The sequence below is a fragment of the Anopheles merus genome, chromosome 2L (genome assembly GCF_017562075.2).
Source record: "Anopheles merus strain MAF chromosome 2L, AmerM5.1, whole genome shotgun sequence".
Lineage (NCBI taxonomy): Eukaryota > Metazoa > Arthropoda > Insecta > Diptera > Culicidae > Anopheles > Anopheles merus.
Genome location: NC_054083.1, coordinates 14,736,682 through 14,763,419, shown reverse-complemented (window position 1 = coordinate 14,763,419; position 26,738 = coordinate 14,736,682). Strand labels below are relative to the sequence as shown.

Here is a 26,738-nt window from a genome sequence, read left to right as displayed (position 1 = left end):
GGAAAGCATCTTTGTTGCCTTCCGATGAGCCGTCGCCGCCGACGGATGTGGGACAGAGTTGTGTTATTAAATATTGATCGAACATATATTACAAATGCTTTCGTGTGCTTGCGGTTGTAGCGCGTCCCATGTGCCGTAGAAGCCATTGTGCAGTGGTGGTTTTTGGTGCGGGGATATCTGAAGAACCCGAGAAATCTCTTTAGCACCGTGCAAGCTGCCAACAAACTAATACAGAGCCTGACTGTTAAATAACATCACCATCACCATCTCATCATATCGTCATCTTTCGCAGGTAAGTCGATCGAAAACGAAATGGAAAGGTCTTTAGAATAAGGTAACTATCTCCCAACACCCACTTCCCTCACTCTACCCCTTCCATCTCTTCCGCCAATCCCTTCCCCTCTGTTCCATCAACTATTCTCTCAAACCACTTAGGGCTGGGTATGCGGTTTGACCCGGTTCGGTTATGCATGAATTTCAAAGATGAAAGATGGCTCTTTTTGATTTTGTGCTTGCTATACTTTTGTAAATAACCATCAAATCTAAGAGGTACGGGAGTACCGTTCGGTACAGACGTGTGTCGGTGTGTATTCCACTTCTAAATGGTGATACGCGATGCTGCGGTCGTCATTAGGAGGAGTTCCGATGACGCAAATCGTCTTCCGATGTGTCGACCGCCGCATCACGAACCGCTAATTTGCGAATATACAGTCAGGAACGAAAGTAAACCACGGTGGGTTGGTTTATTACAATTGGAGACCAAATTGTTCCTAATTAACTCCGTTTGAAGAATTTTGCTGAGTACTATCCTAATGTATTAGAGTTGGAAGAATTGTGTCTGAATACAGTCACGATTCACAATAATTTTAATTCAAAGGATTTGTTTTTTTTTCTACTAGGAAAAACAACCTTAGTCGGTCAAGGCTTGTATAAAAACCACTTATGAGCTTGGCTATATGTTACTGGTTCTCTACAAAAGCTGGATCACTGATATGTTGGTACAGTTATCCTTGACCACTGTTTTCATTGCAAATTTTCAAATGTGAGATGCGTTTAACGTTTTTATTTGTTTATGTTTAATTGACGGAATTTACTATATGTTTAACACTATTACGATATTGATAACTAATTATTTTTGTACCAATAATTTTACTCCATATTACAGTCACAATTAAAAAAATGTGCACAGTACAAGTTGAAGATATTTTTAAATCAATTAAAAGAACTACGTGTTCTTGCTAGCATGAAGTTTCGATGCGCATTTGGTGACGTAGGAATTCTTTGCAATAGTCCTACCTGCTTGGTACCATTTGGACGTGACCAAAGGTAAACAGGTTTGCGGTAGATATCTGTGTTACCTGTCTCAACGACAGCGCTACGCTGTGTTGGGTATGAAACGAAGCAGAACAGTTTTGATTTTATTCACCTATTAGCATATTATATACACCAATGATATGCCACCCGTGGCTGAAATTATTATTCTGTTTTTTTTAAACATGTTCATGCGATTTTGGATCTGCGCTCAATGCCGTTCAATTGCACTGAAAAAATCAGAGATTGTGTTTTGAGCGTTGTTTCAACTCTTGTAATGCATTCAATGCACACGCTAAAGAGTCCAGTAAACTGAGCCTTTCACGGCGATTGAAGGTTTAAAGTTAAAGCCAGCTCAATGCTCCACCCACGCTCATTTAGCGCATCAGTGTATCAGGCCGAATCTAATCAACCAGCAAACAAATATACCATCCCCGGTACGACAATCACAACCTCTTCTCTAGCGTAGCAGCAGCATTTCGATGGTAATTTTCCATCCCTTTTGCATTAGCAGCAGGCGCGAACGAAACCCGATGCACCCCGATCCGTCGGTGTGTACCTTAGAAATTGTGTGCTCGGTTTATATTTGTACACCTCTACCACCACCCCCACATCCGTACACGTCATATCAATTTGTTTGATCGAACTCGCACGGGGCGCGACATCCGACCGCCATCATGCATCACAGATTACATGACGGTTTTCGGTTGGTTCGCGCGATTGTGAGTCGCAGCAACTCATCCATTTGTGCATCGGAGAGTGGCTCATGCCGATATGCGGTAGTGTGCGTAGCGCGGCCTGGAGAGCGCATGTTTCGATCACACCGCGAACGCGAATGCGATGGGCGAACAGAACAAAGCATGCGTCGACTGTCGTTAAGCCGTCTGCACACAGCACACCACCGTACAGCGACGCAAAAGTGTACCACTCGGGTCCCTCACCTGCCTACACTCTACCTGTGGGTAAGAACCAGCAGCAAACCAACTGCAAACAACTACCAACCCACACACACAAACACACACAACTGGATGACTAATCCCGCACATCGCCGTCATCGTCATCGTTCGTCATTGTGCGCGGGTTGCGCGTTTTTGCGATCGAACTGCTGCGGTAATGGTGTATAGAGCTAAATCTCATCCATTATGTCGGCTGAAAACTACACATTGATCCCACACATATTTTGCAAGCATCCGTACCGTGCTAATAACGCCAGGGGTTGAAATCCGGCGGGGCTGGTGTTACACAGCAGCAAAGGGAACCGCTATCATCTGCCAGGTATGTTTGTCTCACTGCCGATAACGCATTAATTGATTCCCCTTGCTCGGGGAACAATATTAAACACAGCACTACGTCACTGCCCTTGTGTCACGCCTTCCACAATTCGAGGGCTTCTACAGCACACCAGTTTTTAGCACACGCGTTTATCCTTTGCACCGATCGAAACAATCGATCATATCACAGTCGCGAAATAGCGACACGCACAGCTGTTAGCAATAATAAGCAACACACCCCACAGAGCGAGAGAGATGTGGTCGGTAACCCGTTACGCGAACCGCGCGGCAGGTAGGTTGCAAGAAAACTGGCGAAAAGAAAACGGCCCAGTACGGCGTGCAGGTCGCGGCATACCAAGTCGTTGTCATCGGTTTGCTGGTCCTATCACAACTACCACCAGCATTGAGCGTTTGTTGATTAGCTGGCGTTACGACCGGTTGTCAAAGTGTGCCACCACACTACATACATCCATACACAACGAATGTGATCGCGAACCGTGACTTCTGGCCGTCCAGCGACAGGCTTGTCAAACGAGTGCACGTTACAGGGGGGCTTTTTATGTTTATAATTGGAACACATCTAACTGGAACGTAGCGTCGCATGTTAATATAAGTCGCAATGAGAATATGTTAAAAACTTTATTTCGTACTCTTGGTGGCTTTTTGTAATTGCCATTTTATAATCCCCCTCAGAAGCGTAATGTCATTGCTTACATTGTTACATGTATCTAGTTATCGTAGAGCATGATAAATTATCACAATTGGACAGATTCATGGGAACTACACGGCATGGCTAGCATTTTTATAACGAACTAACTATTATTCGCCAAGTAGGTTTATTCCAATAAAATTAAACAACTAAATAATAATATTAACTTCATTGGGTATGCCTAAAACATACTTCAAATGGGGTTCTTCTAATATTGTTATCATTAACTAAACGAAAACATTGGGTCCAAAATTAAACGATCGTTTTAAAAAATGAATATTTTTGATTTTTCATCCAATCACTCAAGTGATTTTTGAAATTTTTATCTTCCTTTGCAAACATGCAGTCATCTTTCTTTGCAAACATAGAGAAAAGTAGGGGAAAACATGTTTAAGAGAAGCAGGCCGATTCGAATTTCAAGTGTCCACATATTATTGACATACAATGTATGTACAAAAGCCTATTTTTGTAGAATAACTTAGGATTTATTGTAATATAGGTTTTGTAAAGCCGATTCACAATCTAGAAAATCATCCATTTATTTTGTTACTGACAAAATTCATTATTAACGAATTTACAATCATTTCTTTATATTATTTCTAAATTTGTCTTAGAATGTAGAATCACTCCGACAAACTTACACATTTGAGAGTAGAATTCTTACACATTTTCAGCAAATTTTAATATTCAGAGGCAATGTGATGCATACATAAGAGTTTAAAATATATATATTCCATTTTCCATCCTTTTGCACGAGTTGGACACCCCTTGCCACCGTGTAACAGTGAAGCGGTATGTGGCGACACAACTACGCATCTAAAACGTACGCGAGCTTTGAACCCACCACACGCTCAAACGTTGTCGCTATACCCACGGCACATTTTATACCGCACACTATGAACGAACCGTCCTCGATAGATTGGGAGAGTCGCTTTGCGGGCTGTTTTTCTTTGTGCGTTTTCTCCCATTTTACCTTGCACGCTCATTCGCTCTCTTTCTCTCTTGCTGTATCTATGTTTCTCGTCAGTTGTAATGGGGCCGCGTGGACAGTGTAAAATGATAACGAAAACAACGCCCTAACACATGCGGCTCGACGCACTGATCTTGCCCAAGAAAATACCGGTCAAATTAACCATTCGGATTTTTAGTTTCAGGAAGTAGCTTGCAGTTTTTTGTACACGTTTAGAATTTTTCACAACTTTACAATTTACTATATAAAGCGAAATTGAAGACTACACTATTCTTCAACAATGTGGAGCAATATAATCGAAGCATATTGTTTTTCTTTAATATATACACAAAAGATAGAAAATTGAAGCCTTTCTTAAATACATCGTTTCCACCGTTCTTGCTTATGGTCTTTGTTGATATTAGTTACAGGATAACCATCAAACGCATGTTTAATGTTCCATTACACATTTAGCATACTACTTTGCATTTTTAATTATTATTTTAAACTGTTCCTTGACAGACTTAACATCAGATTGTCCTAGGCTCATAATATAAAAGAACTTCAACACAGTTTCAAAAAGTATCAAAATGTACTAGCTCCATTCGCATATCGCTCGTGCATTAAATGCTTTGCAGGTGTATTTACAGGACAATTATTACGCTTTTGGGATAGGTAATGTTTATAAGTACAGTTAAACCTGGATAAGCGAGAACGATGCGTGAATGTGATACACAGAATTGTCTTTTGACGTTAAATTTAGGGACATTTTGACGTTATCTTTAACTTATAAGTGAATTTACAATTGTGAAAAAATCAACTCATGGACAGATATAAAAGTACAAGTTTAATCTTACAATAGTTAAAATACTATTTCGATAAAATAGCTTCTTTGGTAGTTTATATGTGCTTTATAGGTAGTGATGAAAACCCGACTACTTTTATCACTTATGTAAATATATACCGACTAGTGTAACTTCAATGTTTGCGATCTTGTACATAAACTATCACATCCAGTATACTCTCTTAAATGTTTCTCTCTCATCCAAGTTTCACTAAATCACTATACGCTGTAACTGCTCCTAAAATGACACATGTTGTACGGTTGTGAAAATAAAGCATCATCGCACGGCTAAGCTAGCTAGAACCGACAACACACCTGTGTAAAGCATATGGACGCGACCCATCTCCAAGCTATTGCGATGGTTCGATTTAGATGAAATAAGTGACCGATTGCGTGAGATTGCGTGTTTGGGGTGTGGTGTGTACGGGGGTGGTATGGTTGGTGGGGTCGGGTGCCTAAGCCATTAAAATTAGCTCGTGCCATTATAAGCCGTCCAAGTTGAAGGGTGAAGATGAAATGCCCACCGGCTTGGCGGGGTAGGGTGAGAGCAACATGGGATGCTACGGCCTACGAGATGCTACTCACTGATATCCAACGTCACGGTGGACCATATTGCGCTGACCAGCAGGTACGTGATACTTCAGTCTCATGCTCTAGGCGCTCTCTCTGGCGGACCTGAAACGAACACGCACGTTCGTTCCCAGCGACGGGGGTATTTAGCTATCAAACAGTGCCACGAGGCGTTTTAACAGCTGTATCGAACTCCGTTGCTAAAATTAAAGATCAGTTAATTAGCGAGCAGAACTGATTGCGAATCACCTTAATTCTGTTTGACCGATTGATAAGAGCAGATAGCCCGAGGAAGTTCGGAAATGGATCTATCGTTGGAAGGGGTTTTTTTTTAAATATTTGATAGTACGTGAAAAGTAATATGTTTTATTCGCTTTCAATTATGAAATGACACAAGTGTCTAGTTTGTAACTAACATGAACTTGTGACAACGATATCATTTTTAAAAAAGAACATAATTTTTCAATAGGAAAATCAAAGAATATTTATTTTAAGCCAATGTGTGATGATTTTTATGTTTACATTAACAGTATCAGCAGATTAACTTTCTAAGAACAAATTTAAAAGCTCACGACTACCAAAACAAGATTTCTATTCTCGGTCATCCAACTCGGTGCCATGCAGAGTTGGCTCAAAAATCGATCAAGCTGTCGCTGTGCTGGTAGCTTACAATAGCAAACCACGTACCACCAAAGCATATCAGGCTGGTCACTAAATCTTCTTCGCCGAATTTATAGCAAACTTAGCAATAGTGTTTTCTTAAACTTGTTAGTCGTGGTAGCTTCTGTAGCACCTGGACCCACATTTAGCCCTACAGATAGGCGGTAACCTTCTTGACCTCGGCGGGTTATACGGTACGGACAAAAACTAGCGTTTGGTCGATAATAACAATATTAAAATTCTTCATTACCGTGGGGCTGGCTGGACCACCTTGAGAGTGAAATGGGTGGACCCACCACTAGCCAATCGGCAGCTGCTAGCAAATGTGGTGCAAAATCTATTTTTTCTTGCATACTCATCTACTACAAGCCAGCGCCTAATCGGGGAGTCTAAGCTTCAATGCAAAACCGTTCTGAATATTGCTTCCGATCGGCGAAACACCGCAAGTACTGCCGTTCATTTCCAACACGTTGAGAAACTGGTCACAAACTCATAATTACCCGCCAAGCCACATTAAAGTGCGTTATTGCGTGTAAATTTGAATAAAGGAAAGCACTGTGTACGGTAACCTGACAGCAAGGTCCATTTAGGATTTGAACTATTTCTTGCATGTCTTTGATGATGCCAGGCACGCTACTGCGAAAGAAGAAAGAAATTCTTTGTTGTACATGCGGTGGAAGTTAAAAATTCGTACGTTTTTGTTTTGTTATTTGTTCCGCACGACAAAATAATGGGAAGAATTTCAATCTGGCAACAATAATTGCAGTCGTTATATGTTAATGGCTAAGGAGCTAAGAATGTGAGTGGTTAAGCTGGATGTAAACACTTTTTATTTTTATATTTCTGCAGATAAATTGTTTTCTTCTTATTTGGCGCAACAACTGCTGTCGGTCAAGGCCTGCCAGTACCCAGTAGTGAAGTGAGCTTGGCTTTCAGTGACTTATTGTTACCATAGCAGGATAGTCAGTTCTGCGTATGGGAGCACGGTCTATTCAGAACTTGAACCCATGACGGGCATGTTGTTACGCCGTACAAGTTGACGACTGAACCACCAGACCGGCTCATGAAATGAAATTTCATGTAAAACAATGAAATTGTTTTACTGTTGTAAATAAAATGCCAGCTAACTTTATAGACAAAAATTAGTGCGCAAACAACATAAGTATAATGTTAATTTAAATTATTCAAGTTTTGAAAAACTAAGACTGTTTAGCTCAAATTATATTGTACATTACTTAATTTTATTGTAGCTTTCATTGGTGCAACAGTTTCCATACAAACACGTTCTTTCTATTTTCAAACATACAACTATATAGAATATCAACTGGGAAGCGTTTGTTGACGCCTTACGGTAGGAAATTTGCATGGCACATATAGAATCAGAACAATTAGGATAATTAGTACATAAAGGATTAGAACTCAGTTTAGAATTTAGAAGAATTATCTTATCTTATAAGATATGTGAATTTGAAATGGAATAAACATTAGCAGTTGACACATCTGCAAGATGGCAGTAATATTTGATAACAGTAATATATTAATATTTGGTGATGTATGTTATGTTTTAATTTTCTCAAAACTAAAAATATAACTTACTAAAAAGATCTTTTTTCTCGAAAAATACATGATACTTGGTTTCTTATGATCTAAAACCACTAAAAGATTATATTTTAATTAAGAATGATACGGATATTAGATTATATCCTATAGAACACAAAAGGCATGAATGGCCCTAGTTTAAAAAAGTTGTCTGTTACTTTGGTAAGTAGTAACTGACTCAACTAAGTTATCAAATGGTTTAATCTTAAACATAACCTTTTTTAAACCTTCTCAAGATCTTTTTTTCGAGTCCATTCTTCAAAATACCTCCGAAGGATTCGGAGGAAATGCCAAGAAGAAAAAGGGGTCCAAGGGAAAGGTCTGCGACAAGCTCAACAACCAGGTCGTATTCGACAAGGCCACGTGCGACAAACTTTACAAGGAGGTCGCTGCCTAAAAGTCACCCCATCGGTTGTGTCGGAAGGGCTGCAGATTCGTGGATCGCTGGCCAAGCGAGGCCTGCGTGAGCTCTTCCAGAAGGGGCTGATCAAGCTGATCGTGCAACACCATGCCCAAGTCATCTATACCCGCACCACGTGGCTTGAGCTGGAGATTTCGTTGTTTGTTTTGTAATTGCAGCACATCCCGCTAAAACCACCCGGAGATTCCTTTGTGTGAATCCACATCATTAAACGCTTTGGAATGGAAGAAATATACTTCTTGTAATTGTCTTGGCTTGGAAATATACTTCTTGTAATTTGGGTAGGTCTGGTGGTACAGTCGTCAACTCGTACGATTTAACAACACGCCCGTCATGGGTTCAAGTCCCGAATAGACCGTGCCCCTATACGTAGGACTGACTATTCTGCTATGGTAACAAAAAGTCACTGAAAGCCAAGCTCACTTCACTAGTGGGTACAGGCAGGCCTTGACCGGCAACGGTTGTTGTCGAAGAATTGGCAAAAGAATTGGGAAAATAAGAAGAAGAAATTGGCTTCAAAATCCAGATAACTGATCATATTCTTTCATCACGCCACCTTCAGTATACTAAAGAGCTTTTTGCTTACATTTTGCCTGGTTTTGCTTTTCGTAGAACCAATATCACCAGTAACCAAAACTTTCAAGTTAATATGACCTCAGAAACAGTTCAATAACAGTGCTGTGTTGTAAAGCAACGAAAACAAAAACTACTGTCGATGTATCCAATACGTTCTGTAGCAATTAAACAGTAACTTCACCCTAAACGACACAGTAAAAAGGCCTCAGTGAGCAATTTAAAGATGTCGACGTTTCACGTCCCACGTGTGCTTCCATTCCAACCAATCGACACTAACCACAGTGTCTCCAATATATTTACTAACCGCCACTAACGATTACTCAACGAACGAGGTGTTCTGCGGAAATAGATTGCACAACGTGGTAGATTTGAGAGAAAAGGGCACAAAATACAAAATGATAAGAAAAGCAAACGGCAGTGTACGAAAGGAAGTGGAGCATACAATATCGAAAGATTACTGTGACATTTTCAACAGTCTTAGGAAGCGTGGCACCAAGTAAACACCAGCAAGTCCTTCAGGTAGTATTTAAGGTTAGTGTAATCATTTCATCCCCTTTCTAGCAACGTTTGCTTCATCCAAGCGGAGAAATTCAACAACCACGGAAAAGAAATAACAACATGTTATTTTACAAATTAATCGATAAATTGCTCACCAGGGTGCGAGAGATTACTTTTAGATATATTTCAAAGGCTACTATTAGTTGAACTCATTTTTGCACATAATATACACAGAATGGAAAGCACAGGAATCCTTCGCTTTAGCAAAGGTTGCACCAACACTAAACATGTTCGTGGTGCTGGGAAGACGTTCGTTCCGAATGAAAGAAATCTTGGCCTTGTAGACAACATTTTTTACTCCAGTCTTGAGTGGAATTGCTCTAGAAGGTGGAAAGGGGTTGTCAAGTGAGTACTACTACTATTACTCCTCCTCCTCTTCCTCCTCCTCCTCTTCCTCCTCCTCCTCCTTCTTCTCTTAGTCACTCAGCCCGTCGTGGCACAAAACGACGGCTTATCGATTGGTCGGCTCTAGTGGCTTCACGCTAACTTACCGCTTTTGCTGCAGCGAACATGACGCGTTAATGTCAACCGTTTTTGCGGCAAGCTATCACTCGCGATGGTGCAGTTGTGCTTATTACCTCCTACACCTCCCTCTGATAAAAGAATCAAAGCTCGGGAGGCGTTCCGCGGTGTAAGAAGGTAGACGGATGTAACAAATCACCGGAAATGGAACACAAGGACGGCCCCGGCAAGTCGCAAAAGGCAAAATCAGCAATTCGAGAAAGTGTGGTAGCAATTTTGAACGGAAAAGCAAATTGGTATGCAAATACGTTTGGTACGCGTAAAACACACACTATTTTAGCGATGAAGCGAGAAAACAAAAAGGCTACAACACACAAACGTCGAGCTTTTAAAAGGAACGTTAATGGTGTCTTTATTTTCCGGACGAACTGGAGAGAAAGAACGCTGCTCACCACAGGCTACGTACGGTCAGTGGGGTTAGTGAATGTGACTGCTGGTGCACCTGGACTACGATGCACCACGAACGACGACGAGTGCAGTATCCGGTGCACCATGAAGTGATAATGTATGCAAAAATATGATAAGCAGTTTAAACAAAAGGGGAGCACTTGGCAAGTATGCCTTGAGGTTGGGTGAACTGAAACTGTGATAATAAGATGTTTAGTTATTATCAAACGACCTGTTGCAAGGTTGTCGCCTTGAACGGCATGCACAAGCTGATGGATTTATAATCGCTGTGAGAGTTTTGTGCTTGACTTCTTAATAATTAACCATGATTCTAGCGAAAGTTGTTACAAAGACATCAACAGAAACGAAATTCATGTAAAGGGTATTTAAGTTCTTTTAAAGTAATTCACTTTAAAGATCGTTAAATCGAATGTTCATGTTTAAAGCCTGTGCCAGGGCATGTTTATAACTTCAAATCGCATAAAGCATGTTATTCATGGGCCTGGAACTAAATATCCTGTCTGGGGTATTCGATCGGTATCAGATATCTGGTAAAATGTCAAATTAATATCGTTACAACAGTGCGATATTAGCATTAATCAAAAAACAACTTTTGGAACTGGATTTTGAAAAATCATGTACAAACAATGACGCATCTTAAAATCATTTCGTGTTTTTTTCCGACATAAGTTATCATACTTCTACAACATCGATTCAACCCTTTTCTTTCAAACATTTCTTTAAGCTTTTTAACATTGAATAATTAACTAAGTAGCAATAATAAAAATCCATAAAAGAGTTTTTAGATTACACAGTGAGTTTAAATCATTTGTTATGAGGCTCTTTTTCGATTTAACACCAATGGAAGAACTTCTAATTTGAGTTTGTATTCTTTTTTTCATTACATCAATACTAAGCAAAAACGTTCTTGTCAGTAGCAATTCAACATTTCTATCCTACTTCATCTACATAGCTAGTTATGATAACGTACTGGCCCTATCACCAAACAATCAAGCACACACTTTATCATCAATAATCATTGTAACAGTAAACCAGCAAAAACTGTACCGAATTCTCGAGCAATGTGTGCCTTCCTTTGAACGGAATTGAGTTATTGCAAATGGCATTGTTTATCCACCATCTTTCGAACGGAAAAGAAATAAAATAACCACCACTTTCACGAATTCAGGAATCAGTCGTCCGAAACGAAAATGTTTTTCAAATAGAAATGTCAAGCTCACACAAACGCTACCATTTCCCATGCACTGCTGGCAGGCATGCAGAAACCTGAAACCGAACGGTGGGAACATGGTCGAGTGAACGATGGTGCTGAGAGTGCTGCAATCATATTTTCCTATCTCGAATGCTCGATCAACATCGCATTCCATTTATTTTAAACAAAAGAGGCATTCTTCAGCCCGGACATCTTCGTGGTTCGTGGTGGCCACCGTCACCAGGAGACAAGAGCAAAGTGGCCCTAATTTGTCGTTTGGTTGCTCGTCATTTTGCTCCAATGGGTTGTGTAACGAACGAACGCTAGTTTTAGATAAACTAGCACACACACACACAAACGCTTTCGGTGATTGGACATAAAAAGGACTAGCACTATGTACGAGCCCGCACCGATTGATGGTGCTGCGTTGAGGGAAAGAGAGAACGAAGCAAAACGGCCAGCATTGAAACCCAACGATCCTGATGGCGACGTTCTGCTTCATCAAATACGGCACATGTGCGCGAATGTAAAAGCCGCACCATTTGGCTCCAGAATGTCTGACAAGACATCCAGCATCCATTTGCTGGGCGAACGGCAACTGGCGACAGACAAGGCAGGAACGAAGGGGTTTCCTTGCAAACATATAGACACACTCACACACACACATACCGTTTGCTCAACCGCTCTCGCCAGCATTCCTGTATCGGCCTGTATGCATTTTAAATCATGGCCCATAGGAAGATAATCTGTGCCAAACGATGGATGGTGCGCCGAAATCAGGACAGAGTGGATGTATTCCCCCATCCACACGGGGCGCAATTTATCTTCGCATCGGAATGAGGAGCAGAGAAAAACTGTTTGGTGGAGAGATTTGGCGGTACAAAGATGGGAAAACTCCGGAGATGAATCAACGAAGCAAAAGACACGTAGCCTTGTAATCGTTTATGTGATCATTTCTCGAACTGGGCGCGAAGTGGGGCGATTGTCACGGAAACGCGTGGAGGGTTTTGTTGATGATGTTTCGTGGACAGTGCTACTGAAATTGGCCCTTATAGAACAAACTGTTTCAAGAATGTTTTTTTTTTGTTCCCTAGAAACTTGAATTTTTTTCCGTTCTTTGAATTTTAAAACATTATAATGGAGTGTATTCATTCAAAATTATAAATATAATAAAATGTACAAGTACAATATCTACTAAGCAATGTTATAATTAAAATGTTGATTTAAACGTAGAAAACAGATAATTAACTTATGAAATAGATAATAGATCAAAAACCAATTATAAAATCATCCATCACATAAAGTAAACGCGCGTAGATCATGATGAAAAAATGGCAAAGTTAAATAAAATGACGTTTTATCACATCTACAATCACTAAAAACAGTCATACAAACACATACACTCACATGAACAAAGTTCCATAATGATCAAAGTGAACGTGACCTTTTCCCTTTCGTGCTACTGTAATGTTCCCTTTCGCCCTTTCGTTTCATTACCACCGTCTGTTTGCGGTGTATGCATTTTGTTATTGTTGGTGTGTCTAATTTTTCTCTTCCTCTTCACTCTCACGGCTGAAAATGATGATGATGGACTTGTGCCATTGAGGAAAAATTTACAATAAAAAAAAAAACAAAAACAAAAAGAGGGGAATAAGAAACAGAAATGAAACCAACCGTCAAGCACAAATAGCACAAAGATAGCGCACGACCACAAGAGGGCTGCACTGCTACCAACGCAGGAAAGCCTTGGTGTCCTTCCATGTACTCCCACGCGCCCACCCACACACACACACACACATACACACACAGACAGACGTTGCAAGTACCACTGTACTTCTCTTTTATTTCCACAGTTTTCCCAGCCTGGCAGAAAAAGCTCGCGGCGTGAACAGCCGTGGAACAACATTGACACAACAGCCCGAGACAAAAGTAGGGAATGTGTGACGGTGAAGGGGAATGGGTGACGGTGAAAGGGAAAGAGAGAAAAAGAACGAATGTATTAAAACACACACACACACACACTCACATACACAAACAGAACAGCTATATGCTAGTAATGAGAAATTGTTTCTGTTTGCTGTCAGAATGAGCCTCACACACACACACAAACTATTTTCACAGCATAGCATACGTACAGCCCACGCTTGGCACTACACCGATGGAGGCGCCCAGTATACGAATTTACCAAGGACCTATTGAATGAAGGTAGAAACCACATGTTCCCATTCGAATGGTGCTGTGTTTGTGAGCAATGAGGACAAAACACGATAAAACACACACACGCAGGCACAATTCAAAAGCAGTGCTAAAGTGCTTCTATTGACAGATGGTACTCCCACGTAGGCGAATAATATGGCAAGAGAGAAAGAGTGAGAGAATGATCGGAAATGGCGTACGTATTTTGAAGCGAAGCCTTATTTTCTACTCAGAGTAACTTAGTTTCATAAAATTAGCTAAAATAAAAGAGAGAGAGAAAGAGAGAGTGAGAGAAAGAGAGAAAGAGAGAGAAAAAGAGAGAAAGATAAAGAGAAGGATTTAAGAGAGATAGAGCGAGAGAAAGTATAACAAGAGAGAAAATCGTGGGACAGCCATCAGGTATGTATGTGTGTGTGTGTGTGTGAGTTTCCACCTACAAATGTACCTCTGCTAAACGTGCATTGTTAAAGCTTGAAGGACTACATGCATCGGGATCACGATCACGAACGAAATACAATAGGCACAATAAGACGTTTGTTGACACTTGACGTGTGGCGCCAGATACGATTTTGGACGAAGCAAATGAAACAAGTCGCTAGCCCACACACCAAAAAAAAAACCTATGTAAATATAATTTCATAATGTAAACCACCGCTCCATTCATTTCAGGTTCTATTCAATATCACGTGTAGTTTGATTGATCACCTCAGCTGGTAGTGTTCTTAAATAGTAGTTCATGTTATCCCCTGTACTTGAAAGCTTTTTTGTTTTTTTGGTACAACTTCTTTTAATCGATCGATTGAACCTTAGAGCAGAGCGCAATAACTTCAAAGCTGAAAAACCAGCAACAACATTGGGGTCAGAAAAAAAGCTTGTTTGTTTGTCTCGTTTCATGCAAAGGATTATAAATAGCCTCACCTCCCACGGTACGAAGCATAATGCGGGCCATAAAATAAACAAGTTGATTGGCCATTTTATATAGCTTCACATTGCTTTATTCTACAAAGTTTTATTGTCTACGTCCGATCCAGTCCGCGAGCATTTGGATGTCCTTCATAATTAGTAAAAAATTGACAAAGTGAAATGTAGGCGTATATTTAATATATTCGATATATTAGCTATAGTCATATATTAGGTAAGGACGTGAATTCTCATAAGCTTAAAGACGTTGTTTTGAAACGACTTTTTGAAAGGTGTTTGGATTCTTTTGGGTGTTTTTGTCATAACATTGTAATACATACTTTCTAAATGAATAGGACATACACAATTCCATTATTTTAGACAATTGTTACTCATGAGAAATAAGCATTGAATCGTTGGAGCTAAGTGTTACATTAAACATTTGCATGAATTATTATTATTTATCATTCTTGTTTTGTACGTAGACTAAAAAATTGTTTTGAATGAATTTGCCATTCATTTATTAATAATGACCCGACCGTTTTGGTCTTAGAGGAGAAAAATTACAACACATCAAATCAGCAAATTCAGCACAAAACTTGAAGATATTTACCTATTGCTACAAAAAGGATACAAATAGTACCTAGTACTAAAATGACTTCGAAAACTAAAAGAAATACTGCTGCTCAGAAAATACTCTGCTTGTTTGTTCACATTGCATAATGTTATGCTGCTTTAGATCGAGCCAAAAAAACACAGCTACTTAAGGATGAATGTGAAAAGCAAACATTGATTTATTTCTTTAGCAAAACGAAAGAACAAAATCTTGCCAGCTGGACGATCTGTTGTCTTCAGCTTCTTTAATGATTCTTTGTGCCTAAATAGCGCCTGTTTATGTAACATTGTTTGGAATTCTTTGAGGCAACTTGAAACGCAGACAACGGCATGAAACGATCGTATGCAATGGTATGTGATCGTATGTAGCTTTTACAATAACTTTTACCTGCATTCCATACACAAACTCGCCTAAATGTGAAACTACATTCGCCATTCACGTACACTTAGACTAAGCTGTATCAGCGTTCTGTCCACTCACGGTAAAATTAGCGAACTACCGCTTGTGCAAAGACAATCAATCGATTACGTGCGCGCCTACCAGACGGTCCGAACAGACGGGTGAATAATTACCCCAAAATTCTCTGCTAAGCATCTCCGGCCACTTAACACCGTTGAGCCGTAAACCAAAAATGAAGAAGAAAAAAAAAGTTCACCTGATGTTTTGATATGTGCGGGTATCGATTTTTCCCCATCACTGAGTGTACCTTGCGTAACGAGCCCATCGCAGGGCGAGCAATTACAGGGCGTTTTGTTTGGCTTTGACGTGTCAACGGAAGGGCGGCCAAATTTGCCAACCAGCCCTTAAGACAGGGCGCACGCACGTGTATGTGTGTGTGTGTGTGTGTGTGTGTGTGTGTGTGTGTGTGTGTGTGTGTGTGAGTGAAGGTGTGTTTCGCGAACGTCACACATGAAGGAATCATCAGTATCTTCATCATCATCAACTGTTGCACAGGTACAGAAGGCATTTGGCAGTGCTACGCTTTGAAAACTTCACTCATTCGTCGGTGCGAATTCGTCGCCACATCCGTGTTGAACAAAACTTCTTCTTTCTTTTGGCTCAACAACCGTTGCCGGTCAAGGCCCGCCTGCACCACTTGTGGGTTTGGCTTTCAGTGACTTATTGATCCCCCCATAGTAGGATAGTCAGTCCTACGTATGGCGGCACGGTCCATTTGGGGCTTGAACCCATGACGGGCATGTTGTTAAGTCGTACGAGTTGACGACTGTACTACGAGACCGGATCTACAAAACTACAAAACTACAAAACTACAAAACTAGCTCAGTTTAATTCAAAGGAAATCCCCGCTTTCTTGGTGTATTCGCGGAACACACTAACGTTGTTACGTTTGTTCTCTCAGTGAACGTTTTACACTACGAGGGGGCTTTAATGGTATGAACATGCTGCTGCTTCCCCAATGCAAGCGCTCGCTCAAACGCTCTCTTGCTCTTGGGGTTTTCCCTTTTTCAGTCGGGAAAGGGGAAACCCATTATGCGAGCGTTTGAAGTAAGCAGCACTAGCGAAAGCATCTAGACTTCCTTCCGTTGCCGTTTGTGAGCGGGAACTCTCCGATATTTGTTTGTGTTCTTTGGTAAGGGGGGCATATGCTGCCTCCCACAGCCAGCGATACCAACGAGGGTAAAACAACACTAGCAACTCGATGGTAACGATGATGGCAACGATGATGATGATGATGGTGGCAAAAGCATAAATGTCACACAAAGACCAAAATCAGCCAGCATTGGCGAACATCAAAGCGAAAGGGCCCGGGTGCTGCGAATGGTACAGCCAGCACTTGGTTGCGAACGGAACGGAGCAAAATGGCAATAAATGCTCGATAAAACATTGAATCGTACAGTGCGCGAGCCAGTAGTCCGTGCACGAACACAGCTAGAAAGGAAAACACTGAGTCGTGCTTCTGCTGCCACGTAACGGTCTGCTGTTTTACAACTCTTCTGAACGATTCGTCACTCGCAAGACGGAACGTACGCACTCGCTTGGAAGATGGTTATTTAATTTCCACCCATCGCGTATTACTTAGACTTTGCTCTGCGATGTTGTTTGGCTTTAAACACGGTGCTCTACTTTTATACCCAAACTTGTCTCGTCCATTTCTTATGCTCGGCGCTGTTGCTGTTCGCTGCTGCAGCTGCCATGTTTTCTTTGGACGTGCTCGAACGTTGCAAATAAAAATCGGTACAAACGTGCAAAATCAATTGATGTTTCGTCTCAAAGTTCTTTAAAGGCACGATTTTTCCCCTAGCCCCTAGTTTCCTGGGCCGCCCAACCCCTTCTCCTCAATTTGGGCACAATCCGGAGGAGCGCGGGCAAGCTTTTCTCGTCCGTGGGCAGCATTTTTCGGTTAGTTAAGGGAGGAGCGAAAAAAAAAGAATCCTCCCTCCGCCCCTCCTTCCTTCCCTTTCTTGATCAACCAATATCCTTTCCGTGAGAGGAGCAGATGCCCTTGTAGTGATCCTACCCTCTCCTTACTGTACCACAATTTGCACTTGCTTCAAACACGGCGCACGGCACACGGAACGTTCCACAGCAGCAATGTTGGCCAAAAAAAAAGAACACACACGCGTGGATGATGAATATATTTCGCAACTAAAAACGATGATCCTAAATCACTTTTTTAACGCAAGCCTCAGCGAAAGAAGGTTATTTCTTTTTGGTTCCTTTAGTTGGAAAATCGAATACGAGAAAGCTTTTTTTTCTTTTCTTTTTTTTTTGTTTGAGAGGGTGGAAAGTTGTCACTCACTCACACTCGGAACGCACAACCACACGCGCGCGCACACAGACACACAGAAACACACACAGACACGGTCGGTCCTGCTGCGTTTATGGGTGAATGGGGAGGAGGGCGCGGTTTCGTTTTCTTTTTTCTGCTTTCTTTCAAGCCGTTATAGCCGAGACGTCGGACTGACACACACTGGCACTGGCTTCCTGTTCGGACGACGGCCACTGAACGACTCAACCGTGGGAGTGTGGCATCTTACCGGAGATTCCAATCGCTAGGATATACTCAAGGCTGCTGGCCAACTGTTTGCTCCGAGAAAAGCTGAGCATTCGTAGTAAACTTAATCTCTCTTTTGCTTTCGCTCTCTCTCTTTTGCTTTATCGCCCACGTTGCTCGCTCTCTACGTTGGAGTAGTAGTAGATGAGCAAGTTAGAAAAAAATAAATCCTTTATTGCCCAAATACGTGTCGTACCGTACAACGGTTTGAAAAGTGGTTCGCCATTTGGACATTTTTAGAACAATCAGTGGAAGAAACAAGTGTAGAATAACGGGGTTAAAGAATTTGTGAAAAATAGTCAAAAAATATGTTGAGGTATTTATGGAATAATTTCGTATGAGTTTTTTTTCATTCGAATTTATTTAATAAATGACGAAAAATGATAAATTATCTACGACATGATCAAAGCTAGTTTAAGTATACATAGGCAAAAATATTATAAGTACAGTCAGAATGCAGTTAGTAGTACAGTTGAACGCTTTTTAGTTGGCATGCTTTTTAGTTGAACGCTAGATAGTTGTCTGACAGTTCAACTAAAAAGCATGCGTTTGTATGGAAAAACCGGTTTTTGAAAAAATCGAAAAAATCTCATGCCTTGCCGAGAAAAATTGCAGAAAATGTTTGTATGGAAAAACGTGTCAACTAAAAAGCACATATTCAATAGTTGGCAGGGAATCGAAGTTCAACCGGTGAGTTCAGACTGTATAAATAAGTTAGAATAAGTAACGCAAAATTGAAACGAATATAATAAGTAGCGAACAGTAGGAAAAGACGGAGACGGCGAGTAAGATAGACACTTCTCATAAATACAGGATAAAAGTAATTATTGGGTAACTTAAACATCCACACTAAAAGTATAATAACATATTTGAGAAAAGTTTTGGTATGATACATGTGAAATTGGTTCTATCAATAAGCAAAACCACTATTCTAATGTGCGCACCCTTCTGGATCTAATTTGACTTCTTCGGGTATTAAGCTCTATTACTTGCATGATTTATATTTGCGAAAGTTTTATCTCATGAATGAGTTGTCGTGATTATTGAAATTAACCCTGGGGTAAGAACGGCAATGAAAGCAACAACAAAATCTTGTTTTATGTTGGTTAAGAAGCCTTACACTAAAGTGAGAAAGACGGACACCAACTTTTTTTATTAAATTTACTTATTATATCAATTGCTAATGAACAGATGGCATCAAATACCTGAAGTTAGGGTAATCGGAATACATCCAGCAATTAGAGAAAGCAATGAAATATGCAAGAAATGGAACAACAGGAAGAAGAGACATTAATTTGACATCATTCAGTAATAGATAACAGATTCTATGGGGTTACAAATTGTCTATATGTCCGGCATGTCCATCTTACCCTTCATAGTGTCCATTTTTTCCATACCAGGTCTCCTAAAGTCCCCTAATAAAAAGAATAAACTTTAGTTTAAATCTTCATCAATCATTTAAACATGATAATCACATAACTGTTTCAAAATCAATGTTGATTTTAAATTAAACATTCTAATATTCAATCTGTTTCACTTATCTTGCAAGACCTTTCTAAAAACACTTTCATTATTTAGTGTTTAATATTAAAATTTTTATTGTTGATTTGTATAAACAAAAATATCCTGCAGAATGTTTGATACATTATATTAGAAAAGCTTTGTAAACTTTTCACTTATTCATGCATTTTTAACCACTGTGAACATTTCATTTGTCGAATAATATCGCTATAAAGAATTCCTCTTTCTTGTCAATAAAACTGATAGCTTTCAACGCAGTCGAATGGCATTATGGTAATGTTTTTAAAAATACACAAAAAAACATCTCACCCTGAGTTAAATTACGCTACTGTTAACCTTTGTGATGACCGAAAAATATACCACTGTTCCCCTTCAAATCAGAAACCATGGTAGCGTCACCACCACGTTTTTGGACAAATTATTTTTTCATTATTAAATTTATATTATTTTCGTATCTAAATAAAACAAAATGTTTACGTAAGTTCAGAACAAACCATGTTTTTTCCTGCATTTCAAACAATACATAAATAAGTATTTTTTTTAGTTTTTAGCTTTGATAAAATATAATTTCAAAATTTGTTATGTTATTTACCATAACAATATTTCAAAAACAGTCTCATAAATTGTTTTTGTTAGCTTTTTAAAGAATTTTTAAATATATATGTATGGCTTTTAAAAACTTGTATCAATTTTATAATGACCCGCGCACACTGTCCAGAAATCTTGTTCAGTGGATGAGCATTATGTTTTCGATTATTTTTTCACGTAAGATCACCGTGCGCCTCCTTCACTTAAAATAACTGACAAAGCACATGCATCTTTACATATTTTTATGTAATTTTTTACTAACTTACTGCTGTAATGTAATACTCTAACGTTGATATTTCCAATAGCGTTGAGTTTTAAAATTCAATTCAAATCCATGCTAAAACATCTTTTAGTCATCGAAATGACTCTAATTGTAGGGGAAAGTGGGGCAAAATGGCACTGTTAAGGATGTTGTTCTGGATCCCATTGAGTAAACCACTTTACACTGATATTTTGACGGCAATAGATACTTCATCATCGTATTCATAAAAACAATCAGAAGTAGACGCATTAATAACAAATATAAATGAATGAAACGAGATTTGAAAATTAACATTAAAATTTGTGAAAATGTATTGTACGGGTAAAATGGTCTCACTATGAAGCAAAATCGTCATACATCAATTGTCAAAACAAAGAGGCAAAATCAACCCCAACATTTAACTTTAGGCTTTAGTTTAGTTTTAGCTATAACTTTAGCTCTTGCATCTTGGTAGAATTGTGAGAATAGAGATGTATGGTTAGTATTTAAGTGTTTTGTTAAATAATATAATAAAATACTGGAATATTTCAATAATTCACCCGTCAGTAAATTTTCTTGTCAGTGTGTATGTATGTACACTCATATATACTTAAAGAGCACAGTTTTATTCATGTAAAGCTAATATATTGTAGGGACTTTAGCTTACACCACAACCTCATCATGTTACTCCTGACAACACATATCGACCATTTTGCCCCAAGCCGAAACGATCATTTTGCTCCAAGCGAAGCATTTTAAAAACTTTATAAAATTTAAAATTACATTAATCCTTTTACGACCATTAGATTTTCAAGACTAAAAATGTCAATACAATACTCTTGTTAATATAAAGTGATATAATAATACTACGAATAAGTAGTTTTATTTTGTACTCGTTCACAGATAGATCTTCCATAATCGACATACGTTTTATTTTGACGTAATGTCAATAAAAATATCATTTCAATAATAATCCCTTTGTCGTGAAAGGGTTAAAATGCTTACTTTTTTCACGTAAATCATAGATAAATGTCATGTGTATGGATACTTTTTCTTTTATAATTATGTGCTAAATTCTTACGAAAGCTTATTTTTGAGATGCTCAAAATAACATCGTTTTGACCAATTATTTTATCTATTAATTAATTTATTTGTTTGTAAATCCTAGGTTATGGAACGTGGTGTGCTCTACAAATTATATTAAATATTTTCCAAATATGAGAAGTTATTATGAACGTATTAATGTGTCAATAATGCAGGTGACCATTTAGCCCACCTAACCATTTTGCAACATGTTCGCCTATCGGGTTGTTTTGAAATTCTTATAGGGGTAAACCGGGCAAAATGAGCATGCGAGGCAACATGGGCCTCTCTTTATTAATTATTATTTTACAGCAAGGATAAATTCCAAAGCTCAAAATGCATTCATTGGAAGGTTTTATAGCCCGTAACCAACCAAACACAAAACAAAACCAAAACATAAGATTTCAAAGCATATTGATGTATTTTTTCTGGTAATAGTTGACAAGGATGAAAGGATCTAAAAGAAACGTAGCATGCCGTCTCTTTTTTTTAAAGAATAAATTCCCAGAAGTTGACAACGGACAACGGGGGCAAAGGAGAAAAGGGCACTATGCGCCAAATAGCGCCTCTAGTGAAGAGTTTCTGTACTCTTTCAAGCCTCTTATACTGGTAGGACTTCATATTATGCTAGCTTATTTTAATAGAGATCAAACCAGAGCAATATACATTGTTTTAAAACATCGAGCATCATTGAAGTCAATTGAGCATAACTATAAAAGGACCTTAGAATAGACAGAATGTCTCAGATATGTTTGAAGGATTTCCTGCATCTCGTTTTAATTAAAACAAAACATGCCTATATTCCACACAACAAAGGAACATGATTGTTATCAGGGTAGCCTTTTGCACAAGGACACAATTCGCAAGCAATATTTTTGAGTTCAAGCATTTTCCGAACAAGAATTTTGCGACCAAGAAATTTACTACCAAGATTGCAACCATCAATAAAAACTAAAATATAAAAAAGTTTTCTATTAAAGCCTTTCCTTTATGATATATTTTGTTGATTTTCTCACCAAAATCTCTCGCGAAGACGACGCATCACAAGTTGCATCATTATTAATCACGCATTTCTTATGTCTCCGGTTTATCCCTAAAGGATTCTGAGCTTGTCGCGTGGCACACTCTTCCTTTCTCATGATCCTCTCAACATGCTCGTCGTTAAAGAATAATTCATTGATTGTCAAGCGCATTAGTGGTTAAGGCAGTCCTTTATTGACTACGGTTGCTGCGTCAAATATGAAGGGAAATATTTGAATTTCTGTCGATATAGAACATTTTAAAATTGTTTTGCGGACCGTAATGACGAAGCTCATGCGCCGCATATGGTCCTCGAACATCTGGTTGCTCATGTCTGCTTTAATCGATTAGACCTAAGATCGTTTTGCATCGTTTGAGTATTCATCCAGGAATTAGAAAAAATCCTTCAGTTGTCCCTCTTAATCCTCTGATTCAACAAGACGTACAGCGATTTTTTTAAACAGGACGAAAGTAGAGTGATGGAACATAGCATTAGGAGAGCTGTCACTGCACTTAAACTATCTGCTATGATTAAATAATGGTCGGATGCGCTTGAGATTATTATTAATTCATAGTAAACAATCGCAGTGAGTTCTATGATACATACCTAACATGGCTATTTTCGTGTTTAAATGCTATCCTTCAAACACGAAAGCGAATGTCATTGTTTGTGAAACTGCCATCCTTGTAGAAATGTTTTTTCGAAACACTGAACCAATTTTTCCGCAAAAATGCTTGAAACAAACATCTTGTGAAGAATGTCTGACATATCTTTGACCTCATGTTTCACAGAGAGGTACGTGTTAAGAAATGAATTATATGATGATGATGATGATGACCCACCTCTGACCCCTACAAAGGATTGTGATGTTCGATGTATCTTGCGATAATTTGGTAAAGCTACAAATATTCAAACGAGTAGATGTTTGGGAGCTGAGCAAAGCATAGAGGTATGACGAGTTATTAGCCCGATCCACACCAATCTACCAAGCTCCGAACCCGGAGTCTACTGTACGCGCGCGTGTCTCAATTCAATGTAGTCTCATTCTATTAATTTTTTTTGTTTATTTATAGTTTTAAAACTTTGGTGCATTTAGAATGTAAATTAGTTTTTAAAAAAATCTTCGCATTTTAAAGGACAAAAGAAAAGAATGAAAAAAAAAATCATCATCACCTAGAGTTGACAATTGACAATACATTTAGACTACATTAGTTCTAACAAAATCAGAGCAAAATTTTCTTAACTCAGATAACGAACCAGCATTGATGATTTCCTGTGGCATTCTATTGTAATACTGGATACCTCTGTGAAACAAAGAATTTCTGACTCCTGCAGTCATATAGTTTGGCACTCTTGGAGCATTAGCTCCCCGTGTGGGGTAATTGTGAATGTCTATTCCTCTCACAACTCTTTGCGTAAGATATGTAGGTAGACGTCTAAAGTCTAAATTATAGGATTGCGATATTCCAAATATCGTTGTTACTGCACCAGTCAACCTGACAAGAAGAACAGTCACTAATAATGTTTTACATTATGAATTTAGACCTCTACAATGCTGAAGGATTTTTGAAATTTCATATTACGAATAAAAGAGTCAATTACTAGTTGCTTAAAACGAAGGTTCCGTGGCATCGCTTTAGACATCACTGCTTAGGACATAGTATTGAACGACTACATGTTTTATCACGCAATTCTGAAACAACAATACTATATCCTTTCAAATTACACAACATGTGTGTCTAAGCTCCGTAGTGTAAACATATGCAATTGTATTCCAAGGCGCATCAGGCTACGGGCTATCTAAGGGTGTGGCTCGATTTCTTGGGAAAGTTGTTGTGCGGTAACACCTTTTTTGCACGACAAACATTAGGGAACAAAGAAAATGGAATTGGTAGTTATTCATTAATTTTGCCAAACTATTTTTCCTTCCCATTCGGAATTCATCCCAGCTCAACATAATTCGGTTATTGACCGGTAACAAACCAACAAAGAAGCGATCGTCTAGCAAAGTGTATATGGTAACCGTGTTTATCCTGCCAGTCAAATGCATAATGAGTTCATCTACAACGCTAAACTTGTAACATTATTCATCAAAACATTGTTCAATTCTGGTCCGTAGCAACTTTTGCTTTATTATTCAAATCAACACAGATCGGCTTTGTTTCAGCAGTGCTGCTCGGTAGTGCACCGACGAAGAGACATTGAACTTGAACTTGTTGACAGACTGTCCAAAACGTTACTGCTAGCACCTTGTTCCGGCCAACAATTGAGGCCTTCGAACCTTTCAGTTTCATGTTTAGGATGCTTTTTGTAACTTTTTTTGTTTTTGAGCGCCAAATTTCCCCTGGCTGGTGCCGAGTGCGCAGACATCACACGGGTACAACGAGCAAGCAAGCAAGCAACTACACGCATTAGTTGAGGTGGAAAGGCCACCACCCGAAACAATGCTCATAATTACCGTTGGTCCGTTGCGGAAGGGAAGGTTGTTGTGGTGTAGAAGCTATAGCTGCCTAGCAAGCGCACAATTATGCGGCAAATCATCGAGCTGGCGACAAGCTACCGAACAAAGGCAAAGGGTTCAACCACAACAATGAATGGGCGTGATTGTTGCGCGAAAAAACATTGACCCCGCGTGTCATAAGTAAACGGTCATGGGTTTTCAGAAATCATTCTCATATTCCACACGTAGGATATTTGTTGTTTCGCTCCGTTGCTGAATGGTTATCAGCAAATCGTTTTTTTTTTTGTGAATTAAAACTTAATATCCTATAGTATAAATATCAATACTAGTATAGAATAGTATACTAGGTTATCGTCCCATTTCAAGTCAAAACGTAAATACTTTCAATCAACTACGGTTTTATGTTTTAAAACACACTGTTCGAACTTCAACATTTAACTGAAATAAAAAAAACTCACTACCGTAGTACCTTGTGGCACTATAACTGAATTATGTCTCAGCATCCTTTTTAGGTGTAGAATAACTGAACAAATCACATAAGAGATAGGTTTTTTGTAACGTCGATGCCTGTAGTGTTGCACGAGTTTGCTGCTCTATGTATACTCTTACCTTATTCTTATCTTGCACTTGTTGCACACTGCTACAGCTATATTGATTCCTCTATTCATTAAAAAAAACACATATTCCCGTACCGGGAATCGAACCCGGGCCTTCCGGGTGAGAGCCGGATATCCTAACCACTAGACAATACGGGATGTTGTTTTTCTAATACATGTGGCTTATATGCATGGTCTAATTTAAATTGTTTTAGCAGCTTTTACTAAATCAGGTCAATCAATAGTTTGTTTGGCGTATAAAGATTTTGAGTCTCACGATTACATTCATTCATTCTTTTTTGTGAGCGACTTTAGCTATATGCACATGCAATAGATGAAGAAGAGAATATCTGGATCATCATCGTGTAACGCATTCTATTTATAAGAACGAACTTGTAAATAGACTGCCTCGTGCGCTTTAAATCTAATTAGTGCAGTTGAATTGATGTGTGACGTATTACCTTGCGACTCGTTGCAATGTAGCAACGAAATCAAATATCGCCTCGATAGCGCAGTAGGTAGCGCGTAAGTCTCATAATCTTAAGGTCGTGAGTTCGATCCTCACTCGGGGCAGGTGTCTCTGTTGCACAGCGATTTTTTATATTATCTTGATGTTGGCTGTTCAGATACTTTTCGATAGGTAGAGGGGCTGCAGGGGTAATATGCTGCACCTCTAGCGTTTGGCCACGTAAACCTTTTCGCATTCAGTAGTCAAGAGCGAACTAAAATAAAGTCATTCTGAGAATCATACAGATCTTTATTTACAAAAACACGAAATATCAACAAAATTGTTGAATTTTATGCATGAAACACTTTTTTTTATCATAAACAGAACTTCAAAATGCCCGTAAATGTTTCGATAATTACGCAGATTTAGTCGCATTTAAATTTTTAAAAAATCTCTACTAC

The 26,738-nt window shown here is 39.1% G+C and overlaps 1 protein-coding gene, 2 non-coding genes and 1 pseudogene across 8 annotated transcripts in view; 2 read left to right on the top strand and 2 right to left on the bottom strand.

Moving 5' to 3' along the window:
- The window catches only part of LOC121593484 (protein GDAP2 homolog), a 39,521-nt gene extending 21,242 nt beyond the window's left edge, over window positions 1-18,279 (bottom strand). The window contains exon 1 of one of the 6 annotated variants that reach the window (XM_041915835.1): window positions 18,064-18,279. Coding sequence is in view for 3 of the 6 variants with exons in the window: in XM_041915834.1 (XP_041771768.1) it covers window positions 5,670-5,734 (65 nt within the window). In the remaining 3 variants the exon portion in view is untranslated. Of the gene's footprint in view, window positions 1-2,507; window positions 3,011-5,669; window positions 5,855-18,063 lie in introns of those variants that run through there. The other 5 variants (XM_041915837.1, XM_041915834.1, XM_041915838.1 and 2 more) reach the window with 5 other exon arrangements.
- Window positions 7,822-8,486, top strand: LOC121592243 (annotated as a pseudogene).
- Window positions 18,280-25,916: 7,637 nt separating the features above from the next.
- Trnae-cuc lies at window positions 25,917-25,988 on the bottom strand. Its single transcript has one exon. It is a non-coding gene; the product is annotated as a tRNA-Glu (tRNA).
- Window positions 25,989-26,329: 341 nt separating this feature from the next.
- Window positions 26,330-26,402, top strand: Trnam-cau. Its single transcript has one exon. It is a non-coding gene; the product is annotated as a tRNA-Met (tRNA).
- The last annotated feature ends 336 nt before the right edge of the window (window positions 26,403-26,738 follow it).